Source organism: Meriones unguiculatus, chromosome 2 (genome assembly GCF_030254825.1).
Source record: "Meriones unguiculatus strain TT.TT164.6M chromosome 2, Bangor_MerUng_6.1, whole genome shotgun sequence".
NCBI lineage: Eukaryota > Metazoa > Chordata > Mammalia > Rodentia > Muridae > Meriones > Meriones unguiculatus.
Genome location: NC_083350.1, coordinates 30798069 through 30812623, shown reverse-complemented (window position 1 = coordinate 30812623; position 14555 = coordinate 30798069). Strand labels below are relative to the sequence as shown.

Sequence of the window (14555 nt, the reverse complement as noted above, 5' to 3'; positions counted from 1 at the left end):
TCTGTAAAAATGCAGCCCAGACAAGCTCGCTTGCCAGCTGCTCTGTGCCTTGAAGGCTGGGGATTTCCTTATGAAATTTCCTCAACTGTATAAAGAAGAGAAATGGGGACGTCGAAGCTGCTTCCTAAGAGCGCTGGGTTGACTACACTGAGTTATTTTAAACTGAAATTTCAAGGGTCTTGAAAAGAGCTCCTTGAGAGCGAAGAGTAAGCTTGTGCACTTCTTGAAGGATCTGTTTCATTCAAGGATCACACCTACCTTCGCATGTCACACCTTTGATCCTGGCAAACCCGCGCGGGCAAGCTGCATCTGTCAGAACAACAGAACAGCATTTCACTTCTTTATGAAGAAAAGCATCCATCAGTCTCAGGCTCAAGAAAGAGTCTCAGAGAATTAAAATTGAAGTTGGGTTGCAAAGGCCAAGGCCAGTTGCCTTCAACTCAGAAGACAACTGTGCTGTCTCCATCAGTGTTGACCCAGTTTGAAATGATTTCTCCAACAGTTTCTCTCTGCTCGAATTGACAACGGGAACTAAAAAAAACAAGTCAAAGCCTCAAGGAGAAAGGCTCTCCTGTCCTACTGGGACACATTCAGACCAGGACATAGGGTTTGAGCTCATTCCCTTTCTGCATCTGAGATACTTAGAAGGTCTGTTCACAGTTAAAAACGTGAACATTTCAAGAGGAGAATGAATTTCACTGGGAAGATATTTTCTGAGAAAAGACAGCATTTCTTACTGAGGACATGCTGTGAGAAGGAATGCCCATTGAACTCAGAGATGACAACTGTGAAGGCCTGGTCAGGCTCCTACCTAGCTCGCAGCGCTCACAGGGGCTCCCCCAGGCAGCCCCGAGAGTGGCACAGCACTCAGACTTCAGGGTGGCTCCATTGATGTTCACTTCACAGCGGTTGTCCTGGATAGTGAGCCAGCACGTCCCTTTCAGGCTGTCTGAAAAGGAATTGGAGAGGTCGTGAAGCTCTCATATCAGCAGGAAATGAACTCCGTGCACACCAGAAGTATTTGTTATGGTGTGAAAAGAGACAATTACTCCTTAAAATCATTTTAATAGCATGTCTTTGAACATGCTTCGACAAGTGACTATATTTAAATATGGCATAAATCAGATACTGAGCTGCACTACCCCACACAATGTGGCCAATAAGATGATTGTATCTAGTAATAATCTATAGAGGAATAATCACTATTACCAAGTGTTTATTCTGGTACTAGGAATATGGTAAATACACCACAACACATGTGGAAAGGAACATCCTTTATGATATGTGCAATGATAGTTGAGAACAAAATACACATCATTTTCACTCTTCCCTAATCCCTTGCCAAACAAGCCAGCTAAAATCTACATTCTATTCTAGAAGAGCCAGTATTTCCTTAATGGGAGGCATCTATTTGATTAATATCTTGAGAAAAAAAAAACAGAGAACACAAAGATGACAAACATATAATGATAAAACGTAGTGGTAAAACCACCAGTAAGTTGTTTCATGTTGGCACAAGCAATGTTTTCTTTTAGGTATTTTGTCCTGCATGCTTAATCTGTAGTTTTAGCTCTAGCTCTAAAATTAACAGGTACTTATTTATTGTCAATTATTTGAGGACTTAGAGAAATACAAACAAGACATAAAAATCCCCTAGCAATCTGACCACCTGAGATAGCCACTCCTAATTTTAAAAATGCCCCCACATCTCATTTAACTGTTTCTTTTAAAACAGTAACATTCTGGCGAGCTACTGTGGACCTCTAGCTTCTGATGCCATGTGTGTTAAAAGGAATGCTTACTGGGAAGCTTTGGACAGAATAACAGGTTTTAATTGAACAGGCAGTAAATGACAGCTGATTTTGAAACAGTTATAGTGAACTTATTCCTAGCTTGCAGGGCAAATAGTAACTGCCTACACAACTACACATTTAATTTTCTTCATAGAGTAGTGGCTTTCAGTTAAATGTGCATGCTACTGGCAATATTCCTCATTAATGCTTACTCCAGGCGTACAGCCCAGAAATCCGCATTCTTGACATGCTCCTCAGATGATCGCGATAACAACATATTAAGCAGATACTGTTGCACACCCCTTAGGAATATTAGAGAATATTCCCACAGAATTTATCTTGAGCTCATTTAATTCTCTCTGTAAAGCTTCACTTCTAAATTCAACAATAAAAATAAATAAACAAGAGTGACTTTATAAACCTAGAGTGGGAACTATAAGAGGGGCAACTTCTGATGTCCACGGTGCATCTCAGCAGGAAGTTGTCAGGGCCCAAATCCTCTGGGGGTACAAATTAAAAGAAGCAATAATTCTTTCCTTGACCTCAAACAAAAAAAAAATTGTGGGCACACGAAGCAGAATTTTCAATCCTTCACAAATTTAGTAACGTAAACCCTGTGATTAGAGGTGGCAGGGTAATCGCTGATTAGAACGACTGACAGCCCCTTTAAAAACATGCTCAAGGCTGGCTGGAGAGATGGCTCAGTAGGTGAAGGTGCTTGCCAACAAGCCTAGTGACCTGAGTTCTATCCCCGAAATTCACATGGTGGAAAGAGAAACAATGGAAATAGATGATGTTATCATAATGAATGAAAGCATGTAAGACATTGGTTGGCGAAATATGGTGGTGTTTAGTTGTTGGCAAGTGGAAGAACAACTTAATGTTTTGGGAACAAAACATCTTTGTTTCATTAATAACTATAAGGACAAAAGGCCAAGAAGATAAAAGTCTATATGATGAATCAGAAAGGAGGATGTCTTTGATGCTCACGTGGCATACAGATTGCTTTCTTAGGTATTATTAATAGACTAAATGCTGAGTTCATTTCCTTTATATAATAACTCCATCTTAGCTGGAAATTGTGCCTTAGCAAGACTATCACTGCCTTACAGATCCAGCCCCCCAAACACTGGTAAATAGATTAAAAAAATTGAAAAATAATTAAAAATGAAACCCTGTCCCAGGCATATGGCAACTGATTTTTAAAAGAAAAGCTGAGTGGTGCTCAGATTTTAGTGGCTGAGATTCACTAGGAAATGAAGACATAAATGATCCCAAAGATGGTTTTATTGATAATTTGGGACTTGGTCATTTCTAATAAAAAACAAATAGGTAAGTTACCACTTAACTTTCTGTGAAGACAATGATGAAAATATTTGTATTTTTAACAAATATTGTATGTTAACTGTTAAATAACTAATTAATTTTGGCTAGATTAAAAAAAAACAATAACATTGCCCATTTATATGGCCCTTTGTAAAGCCGAATATCTTCCTATTTAGAATATTCAGTTTCCTTTGAAGATGGATATTATGCAGCAATGGGAGTCATGGCCTCATAATAAATGGAGCCATACCCACTAGACATACAGGGAAATGACTAAGGTAGACCTTTTCTTTATATGTGATATTTCTCTTTCTAGATCAAACTATTTTGCTCTGCATATATCCTATGTTATTACTAAGACCTGGTCTTAAGGAGGCATGGTGGCCCAGGGCTTGCGAAACTGAGACAGAGGAATTGTGAGGTCCCAGTCAGCCTGCTCTGTATCAGGTTCTAGGCCAGCCTGGGATATACACCAAAATCCTATCTTTTAACAAAACCAGGAATAAAAGAACTGGCCTTAGGCATTTTAAGTCATATTATCATCCCTAGGAATTTTATAAAGCAAGAAAACACTTATATATTCTTTGCTTTGGAGCCTATCAACTTGTGATCGATGAGAGAAAGGAAAATACAAAATTACCTCTATGTTTTAGCGTTTAAATATCTTCAAATTCTTGTCCTGTGAACCGAATCCAAATCCCATCATGTCCTTGAGTATGACAGAAGATTTAAAGCCCTGAGATGGGGATTTAACTATACCCATGCCTAAGGGATTCAAAGATGTACACGTACAGAAATGCTCACCGACCGCTGAGTCAGGCAGCACCTATGTAACCTATGAACTGACAGGACAGGAGGGTTTTCTAGAGCCTGTTTCAAGCCTGCCTAACTTCTGCTCTTCTGCTCTTCCACTCTCAGCTCAGTTTTTACCTCTGCAAGGCTGATGGGAGGAATGACAGTCACAGGGAAATCCTTGTAGGGATCTTACCGATGCAGATCAGTCCTGTGGAGCTAAGCTTGCTGCCGGGCGAGCACTCACAGTGGAAAGAGCCGAGGTTGTTCCTGCAGGCCCCATTGACACACGGGTTGCTCTCACATTCATTTACATCTACAATCCAGAAGGGAAAGATTCCGTTAAAGCTGCCATGTGTTTCTGGAAAATATTATTTTAGCAAGCCACGCTATGCCAGAACGTCTGGTAAACTTGGCTCTTATAATTTTAATATGGATCTACAAGGCCTAAAGTGAATGGGGAATGGAGACACATGTTCTACAGCATGGGTATACATCTACATGACTGGGGACTCAGTAGGACCATAAGGAACAGCCTGTGTAGAAAAGGTCTCAGTATGTGCAGCTACTATGACTCTTAACTACGGACAGGTGGTTTATTTTGCTCTGTAATCGGTTCTAACTCCAGGTGCAACTTAGTAGCAAAACAGAGGTTGATTATTTCTGTGAAACGCTGAAGACAAAAAAATATATCAACACTGGCTTAAATTCTAAACTCCTAGAGGCAAGCCAAGAAATAAGACCTGAGATATTCATCCTGGCTACAGAATTCTCCCCAGTCGCCGTCCACCATTCTCTTTCTTGAGCCATTTGTAGTTACATGATTAGTTAATGAATTACCTTATACAGCTAGCTTTGGTAAGGTATAAATTGGGAAACCCAGAGCTGGGGCAGATTGGGGGAGTTGCCTAGTGCTAGAGTCCATGCGTCAGGTCCTGAATTTAATCTCCAGAATCATTGAAAACAGAAAGAAAAATATTCAGCTATTATACTTAGTAGTAGGACTCTATGATCACTGATTTTAGTATTAAATCAAATCATATACCAGTAATCTAAACAATTCCTGCTGATATCAAAAGCAAACAGAATGCTAGTACGCCTACATTTTCAAGAGGTGACTAAGAAATTCTCAAGGCTATCAAGTTAAATAGCTTAACACATGAGTTAATAGATGGTAAACACCAGTCTCAGCTAAAATGTGAACAATCACATTAAGGACACTTTTCATACAAGTTCAACTACTCGGCTTACAGAAGTCATCATTCAGATCCCATCTCTCTTGGCTTAATTATTCCAAACATGTCAACATGCCTCAACACTTTTAGGTTAAACAGTAGGGTTTCTGAGATTCCAAGGATACATTCCCCTCTACACATAGCTTTGGATTTAATATAGACACTATTTTTTTTTCTTTAACTATTGGAGAAGACATGTAAGTAAAGATGGAATGTTCTAATACTTGCTGCTGCCTATTTCAAATAAAATGTAAATAAACCAGTCCTGAAAGGGGCAGGCTCAGAACTGACTGCCAGACAACTCACAAATCTGTATAAAAGGACCAAAGACATGCTAACATGGGAGAGGAAAATGTCTTGGAGGCCTAAACTCTAAACAAAGAATTACATGTATGTAAGGAACACTGAGAACAGGGAAGAGGCTCCAAATGTTTATTAAACATCAAGTGGTCAGCCCTAAAATCAAACACATACAAGTAACTCATGGTCTGAGCAGGTTATATTTATATATTTAGAAACACACACACACATGTAACAACAACTAAATAGAGGCCGTGCACTTGAGAGACAGGTACATGGAAGAGTTGGAGGGAGAAAAGAGGTTAGGAGAGAATTATATAATTATATTTTAATTTAAAAAAAATCTATGTAGAGCTCAATTACTGCTGCTTCAGAATGCCTAAAGAGGGGCTTGGGTTTAGTTTAGTTCTTGAGCTATAAATTATTGTGGGGTTTTGCGCATTTTGCTTTCAGTTTCCTTGTCATGGGAAAAAAAAAAAAAACTTTTAAAATAGAGATAAAAGTATTTATGGGACACCAATTCAAATGAAGGCAAATATTCTACAATATTGAAATCCTTTCATGAGAACACAAGAGAAAAACAAACCCCTAGCTGAGCAGGAAGTAGGCAATCCATCTGAGGGTGTTTCATATTTATTTTTTAATTAATACATTTGTGAGAAGATCACCCTCAAAAGAAACGTGCCCGTGTCATGGTTTTACAGGTATCCATCTTGAATTAAGCAACAGTGAACCCAAGGACTATAAACACATACAGCGGCAACTACAAATATCTTTTGCCTTAAATACAATGTTTTCATGGTATAAATGTCAGGGAACCAGAAATTGAAACAGTTCACTGTACATTTCTGGAAATAAACTTCAAAGCACACCTGGTTTACATTTAACTAGCTATGTCACTGGAACACAATCTAAACCACAGTACTTGATGTAAAAATTTTAACTTTCACAGACTCTCCAAGCTCAAGCAAAATGAAGTAATTTTTTTTTTTTGTAACTTCTGCCTAAAGTTCAGTGGAACATCCTACTTATTGTTACTGTTGTTTATTATATATTCAAATTAATCTATTGAAAACATGAATTACAAATAGAATAAGTGAATAGAGAAAATACATATACATAAAGTTGAGGTTTGCAACAAATCTGGTAATAATTCTCTGTCTAGCTCTTAGAAATTAGTGAAGAAAGAATAGAGTGGAAAGAACTTAGGCTGACAAATGGACTGTTTGTGGCCAAAGTGGAAGTAAGGTGACTCAGGAAGAGAAGAGATGAGTAGCTTCCGGGTCTATACATCCATAGTTTGGGGGAAAACTTTTGATGAACTGCAAATAACTTAACAGTTATTTAAAAACTTCTTTGGTTAAAAATTTCTTGGGTAAGTTTTTTTTTTGTGTGTGTGTGTGTGTAAATCTTTTTTTTTTTTAATTTCCACAAACATAAAGTTAGAGCCAAAATATTTCTCTATCATTTCATATGTGTTTATATAACATGAACTTCTTTCACATGAATGACAGATAAATGCCATTTCCATATCAAAGGAAAGGCTAAGGCTTATTAAGAACAAGCACCTGTGGGAGGAATTGTAAATCAGTACATGGCTTCTCCAGCAAGAGAGCACATCCAAAGACCTTCTAGGTCTACGTGATCAGGGTGGGATACAGACCTGCCTTTAATCTAGGAGACACAGGCAAGCAGATCTGAGTTCATGGCCAGCCTGGTATAGGGCACATTTCAGGTAAAGAAAAGCTCAGGTCTAATTGTGGAGGGGCACACCTTTAATCTTAAACAATGAAGGTAAAGTTAGTTTGTAGAAGGAAGCATCCATGTTTGAAAGTGGTGTTTAACTGAGTGGCAGAAAAAGTGAAAGATTTGACAGAATAGGATACATACACCCCATTCTCAAGAGGAGAGAAAGAAAAGGGAAGCTACTTACAGGGCAATGCAGAGAGAGAGAGAGAGAGGTGGCAGTTTTCCTGGGAGAATTTTACAGAGAGAGGTTGAATGAAAGAACAAGCTAGACACAGGTGAAGGCAAAATGAGCCAGAGAATGAGAAGGAGTTAGAAGATTAGAAGAAATTGTTGGAGTTAGGTTTGAGGCCGAACAGAACAATTCAGAGGCCAAGAGAAAAGCCAGATTGAATAAGTCAGCTGGGAGAGGAGTTTGAGCCAGAACAGCTGCTTTGAGCCAGACAGCTCAGAGCCCAGTAAAAACAAGAAAGGGTGAGCTTATTCAGCTGTAAGTCTCAGAGGCCTAAAAATTTCTAGGGATGGATTAGATTGTATGGAGGCTAGAAGCTTCCAGGTCTAGTCATTGGTTAGTTGACAGAAGAAATAATCCTGAGACAACTATTGAACCAGGTGAATAAAAATTACTTTTACAAGTACCCTCTGAACAAAATAAGTCAAGATGTCTCTCTAACCTTACTTGTTGGCTGATTTGCCACTGAAGGGCCTTGAAATGTATGCGACCATCTGACACTTCACCATGGAATGTCATTCTGTCTTTTACCTGTTTGGTAGTTCACTTCTCAGTACCTTTCAACTCCATCTTACTTGTTTTGACAATTCAGTGGCTATTACAGAAACAGCCCCCAACCACGTGGTTCCCACTCTTTTTCTCATGTGATTACCGAGGGTGTGGATGTCTCAGATGGAAAACCAGACTTAATAACCAACAGTTCTGAGCTAATCAAGATGTCATCTCATCTACTCCCACTTTTTAAGTTTCTTAGGAATTAGACAAAGTTCCCCTTTAATAGAGGACTGAATTGGTAAAATAGATAAAGGCAGCAAAAGTCTGAATACCCAGGCAAAACAAAGCCGTTAGATACCTCTGAAATAAGCATTACAGGAAAATCTTTCCAGACAAACTTTCCTTACAATCTTGAAGAATAATGAGAGTGGAAGATAGACAATAAAAACTGTCTCATGCCTCACTGAGTAATCTGATCATGGCCCCCTTGTGGTCAGGGAACCCCCTGACGATATGTGGAGGAGGGCCAAGTACTCTAAACCAGGACTCATGTGTGTGCCATACCAGACAATAAGGGAAACAATTACCTTGGCCAAATTTATGAAAATATAATGTTTTGTACATGATTACTTTTCTTCTCCCTCCCCCCCCACCTTTTGGCTAATTACTATTCTTCAGAGGCCTTCCCACCCACAACTCAATCCAAGCTTAGAGCTGTGCTTTGTAATTGCATTGCATTGACTTCAGCTGAGACATTTGTGTTGTGGCATCTTGTCAAATAGTCCCAACTTGTTTCTGTCCACAAGAATGCTTTGAAGTTAAAGAAAAAGATGAAGATGCTAACCATCATTTTTTTTTCCAGTAATGATGCTATTGCACTTTTCCTGGCTAGGGAGTCACTGAGGAACAATTGCACCCACAGAAAAGGAAAGAGTTATTCTGCAAAAATTAATATGAACTTTCCTAAAACTAGTTACTGTTTGGAAATAGTAACTGAATTTGAGCATATTATAGGGGGCCTCAGTAGACCCACACAGTGGTAAGAAACTATGGGAGGATAACGAACAGTAGTTAAGAAACAGATTATTCTGAAAAAGAATTGCCATCGAGACAGCAAAACATTACTAAATGCAATCATGTCATAGCCTGAGACTCTCTGAAAGTAGAGATCTCCTTAAGCATTTAATCTGTTCAAGCAACCTGCAGAGCAGATACTCACAGCATAAAAGAAGTCTTAAAATAGCAGCCGGTGGTCTACAAGCCCAAAAGGTACTCGTTGACTTGTCAATTGGAAATGATAATTTTCATAGACTACATAGTCAGTGAGGACTTCGTTTCACATAAGCTCCAAATGTTTTTCTGGGTCAATATTTTGGCACTGTCAACCGTCTTTTTCATAATAAAGTGGCTAACAGCTGAGTGCTTTTGGAATGTAGGTTTGTAGGTCAATGTGTCACAGTGATTTCTTTAAAAAGGGTTAACCATGTGAATAAAATCAAGTATTTTATCTTAACAAGTAAAATAATATGATTGTTTTTGTTGTTTTTCCCAAGTGCTCACTGATATTCTATGTGAACAGGAAGAAACTAATAGTGTTTCATAAACTGTGTCATGTCATGTCCAGAACTTCTAGACTGGTGGACAGAGATGATAAAAGAGGGAGGACATCCAAAGGCCAGCTTTGATGATACTCTCTTGCTGTGACTGCTGTTAATGTATTTTGAGACACTTCCTGGGTATGGCTATGTCAAGTCAAGGAAGATAGCTCTTACCTTCACAGGTCTCTGTCTCTGTCCGGAACACATAGCCAGGGGGACATGTGCAGCTGTAGCTGCCCGGCGTGTTTCTGCACAGGCCATTGTCACAAAGCAGCCTGTTCACCAGGCACTCGTCAATGTCTGCAAGCAGTCAGTGCAAGACAGGAGATGGAAATGGTTAAAGGCATACCACACAGACCACCTACATTTCATTTTTATTTGTTTTGTCCCCCAGCCTCATTTCTGGCTCAGTGTCTTTGTATCACACTCCCAGTGCTCAGACAGTATGCATGGTATGTTCTTAAGTTGGTGAATGCTTTTAAAAGCCCTTAAAAAATGCTTAGGACTTAGCAAGGGCTCACTTCTTTGTTCTCCTTCAGTGACTTTTTTTTTTCCTAAATGGGATAATGTTAGGTTTATTTTTATCTGAAAGAACCAATAAAATGTATTGGAAAGTTAAACTCATTTGCCTGCAAACTTACATATAATTAAGTATAGTATTTTTCTTTTTTTCTAATTAAAATTCTAAGAGTGCATTAAATGTCATTTAAGGAAAAAATATTCATTAATTTTCCATTGTGATTTTAACTAAGGGAGATGCATTGATGATGCATTTTGTACATTCTTGTAGCAATCCAGAATGGCCCAGAGAAGATGGTTTCAAATCTGCAGTTCAGAAGTTCACGTCAACTTTATCTGCTTTTATTTTTATTTGAAATAGATATCACTATGTTGCTCAGGCTGGCATCGCATTCACTTACTATGTTCTGAGATTACAGCCATGTCACACTGATTTCTTATCAGCGAGTATAATTGCGGAGAGGAAGAAATAATAACTATACTTGAGGATAAAGAGATCCTTTTGCTTAAAGTTTCAGTTTTACTCTTGCAAACAATTGCCCTTTGTTGAATGATAGAATGTCCCCCTGATAATACTCAAAACTGAGATCAGAAAATGATTTCACCTATCATTATCACAGGTGGCATTACCTTTCTGTTTTACTTGAGTTTCCCCCCACACTGAATGTTATATTTTGCTAGGATTCTGACCTATAATATGGGTTTTAAAATTAAAAGGGCATGAACCCGGCCAGTTTTCTTCAAGGCCTTGTCCCTAGTAGGTCAATCATGCTGCGGTGAATGCCCACATACCCGCAAGTGTATGTGCACCACAAATTGGACTCACCTGGTTATTTACTTATTTATATTTTAAAAAGTCATGAAGTTGGAGGGAGTGAGAGAGTGGATATGGGAGGGGCGGGGGAAGGGGCAGGAGATGTGACTATGATCAAAATGCATCGCATGCACGTATAAAATTCTCAAAAGAATGAACAAATATTAAAAAAAAAACTGATCCTAAATGAGGTCACATCCTGTGCTACTGAGGTTTAGGACTTTGATGTATGCTTAGCGAGGGATATAGTTCAGTTCCTTGAGAAATGGATAAGGAAACAAAGGGTCAACCATTTGATAAAACTCACATGTCTTCATTTTATTTGTTATTGTATGTGTATGGATGTTTTGCCTGCATGTGTGCACCATGTGCATGCAATGCCTGTGGGGGTCAGCAGAGGGCATCACATTTCTGAAAACTGGAGTCATGGATGGTTATGGACCACATTGTGCATGCTGGGAACCGAACCCTGGTCCTCTGAGAGAGCATCCAAGGCTCTTAATTGCTGAGATATCTCTCTACTCCCTTCATTTATATGTTTTAACAAAGTCCACACAATGTGAAGTGGTACAGTTATGTCACCTGTGGCTCAGAGTGGGAAGGTTTCCAGGATTTAACTGGTTTTAACAGGGTCCCATACACATGCACACCTGGACTTAGAAGGTAATTTGGAACTATGGGACTATGGTAGCCATGGAACTTGAATTTCTGATCCTCCTGCCTCCCAAATTCTGGGATTACAGGTGTGTGTCACCACCCCTGGTTTACATGGTGCCGAGGACTGAACTCAAGGCTTCTGGAGTGTTAGGCAAGGTCTCTAGCAACTGTCTCACTCTCCTAATCCATTTGTTTGCTTTTAGAATGGCTCAGTGATCTTTGGCTGATACCTTTCCCTGCAGATTTTCAATCTATTTAAACATATATAGTGAGAAATAGTGTAAGTCCATCTGTATGTATCTTAAACTCAAGATCAAATGGCTATTTTAAGTAATAAAACCATCAGCAGAAACAGAATATTAAAGTTTTTGTGTTTTTTTTAATACACAGTCATCAATCACTGGATTATAAAAGGCATTACGGATAATTTGTAAGTATCATATATAATGATAGACCTAATAATTCCAAACGAGAATGTTCTGTGGGGCAATTGTGATTCTATCCAGTCTCTTAAAATCCATAAACTAATAAGGAATGGAAATGTCCTTATCTTGCCCCCTTTCGTTTTGCTGAACATGATTTTTTTTTCACACTATCATATAAGTTTAAAAGAAGATACACTGGTTTCTGCTATGACATTTAGGCACGTGGTAGCAACTAGTGGTTTCTTGATAAGGTCAAACTTTCTCCAATCAAGAGCATTGCTCTTTCCAAATGTACTATTATCAAGACTGCTAGTGTTTGATGTCCATGACTGACTGAAGACATTTAGGATTAAGGTAACTACAGAGAAGCAATAGGCAAATAATTCATTTGTGTTCACTCATTTGGGAAGAGATTATCTTAAAAAATAAGTACACCAACAAGTTTGATGTTGTGCTGTGGAATTCAATTCTAATAATTTCTATCAATGTACAGTACCCAGTCAGTGAGGGAAGCTGTGGGATTCCTAGTTTTCATCATATCTTTGTTTCTTCTCTTATCAATGGGGTTAAGCAATGTGAATGGCTCCTGTATGGATATCTCCAGTAACTTACCAATGCAATTTCTTCCAGAGGCATCTGGCTCATAGCCACTATTGCAGTTACAGCGGTAACTACCCCGCAAGTTTTCACAGATCCCGTTGGCACATATGTCAGGGTCCAAAGCACACTCGTTGATATCTATGTGAAATATCACATATTTAATACTCACAAACATATATTTGTTGATAAATGAGGATCTAATATGGAGCTTTCGACAGGTGAAATATCTAATTAAAAAAAACCCTACAATTTACCTTTTAGAAAAAAAAATTGAAGGACACAAGACACTTCTCTAGTAAGTAAAGAAAAGAAAAGAAAAAAAAAAGGAGCTGGCAGCAGCCAAATAATTAAGTCATGCAGTATGTCTATACTTTTGACAAAAATGAATAAAAAAATTTTATAGGCTGTTGGCTCAAAATCCAAAGGAAAATTCAATTTTAATAGGTATTACAGCCATCTAATTAAAACATAGAGATTTATTAGGAAGGCCTGTATGGTTTTATGGGCACAGGATGTTCCTGCTTTGTTCTCATACTTACCAATTACCTAAGTAATAGGATACATAGTGTTTCTCTTTGTTGATGAGTTAGAATGAATCCCAAGGACAATAAAACATGGCTACTGACAACCCAGTGATTTACAACAAGCCACGGACATGTGACTGCTGTCGCCCAGAGACAGTGGCACTTGAGCTCCAGTGAGACAAATGAACAATTCCCAACAGGCAATGGGCTCTGGTCGGAGGCCATTGACAGGGAACTATCATCATCAACAACAACGACCACAAACTGTGGTGCGAAAATCCCATTTTCTTACTGTGATCAAATTCTGATAATGATTGTTTATAGGGATTTGAAAGGGTTTGTCAGCCAGAGCAGCCCTATAACCCCACCACCTGGAACAGGGCAGGAGAATCAGGAATTCAGGGCCAGCCTGGGCTTTGAGACTGTCTTAAAAAGGAAAAAGCAATTAGAAAGACCTCCTTAGACACTCTCTGATATATCTATCCAATTCTTTGTTTTACATTTGAGAAAATATAACCCATAAAATTCTGTCTCTTTCTCTGGTTTCAGATATTCTTTTAAAACTTAACATCACTGCCCACAGATTTAAAGTCTTCTCAAACATTTTCCCCTATTAAACACAGATGCATTTGCTCCTCTATCAGAGTTTTATTAAAACATAATGCTAAGTTTGAAATAAGAAAACCTTAATGAATTTTACTTACGCAGTTGGACAGAAACGTGCTGGTGTTTTTGTTTTGTTTTTTTTATTTTTTTTTAGCATAAACAGTCTTAGTTATTTTGGAGTAGTATGCCCAGACCTGATTGATATCAAATATCTGTTACAGATGGGTATTTTTCTAGCTGTGTCTGTATAACTATTTGACATAATGCCATCTTAAATAAATGTACACATAAAATCATGGATATAGATTGTTAGTAACATTCTCAGACCATCTTTAACAGGTAAATATTTTTCTGTAATGAAAAGTCTTCCCATGTGAAATGCCACTAAGGTCACCTAACTTAACAGCCATCTCTCTGGCAGACAGTTCAGTCTATCAGTCTACATCCGTGCATTTTCACAGTAAACAGAACCACGTTCATATGATAAGCAGAAAGCTCTATGTTTATATTTTACAATCACAAGGCTGAAAGCTGAACAGAATTACCTCTTCCGTCTACAGTGATGCCTACTCCGCTGCTACAAAGGCCGTGAAACTCAGCTGTGTGATGAAAACAAACAGGAAATAGTAAGCCGCGCCTCCTCCATACCCAGTCATTAACATAACATTGGAAACAGAAAAGTAAAGCCAAGCTTAATCCACACTGAGTCATTAATATAACAATGAAACCCGAAAATGTTATGCCAAGCTGAGCCTATTCCATACTCAGTCACTAAAGTAACAATTTCATGTATATTTATTTTATTAATGAAAAAAAATCACTGTTTTCTAGAACTTAATTATTTCAAGAATTCTAAAATCACAGAAAAATTAAAGAAAAAGCAGGAAACTTGT

The 14555-nt window shown here is 38.3% G+C and overlaps 1 protein-coding gene across 1 annotated transcript in view; it reads right to left on the bottom strand.

The window, feature by feature from the left end:
- Positions 1 to 14555, bottom strand: part of Fbn2 (fibrillin 2) — a 220748-nt gene that overhangs the window by 73940 nt on the left and 132253 nt on the right. Inside the window, exons 17-22 of the mRNA XM_021634127.2 lie at positions 14208 to 14261; positions 12545 to 12670; positions 9692 to 9817; positions 4108 to 4227; positions 812 to 949; positions 259 to 309 (exon numbers count right to left, since the gene is read on the bottom strand). Coding sequence (XP_021489802.1) covers positions 259 to 309; positions 812 to 949; positions 4108 to 4227; positions 9692 to 9817; positions 12545 to 12670; positions 14208 to 14261 — 615 coding nt within the window. The remainder of the gene's footprint in view (positions 1 to 258; positions 310 to 811; positions 950 to 4107; positions 4228 to 9691; positions 9818 to 12544; positions 12671 to 14207; positions 14262 to 14555) is intronic.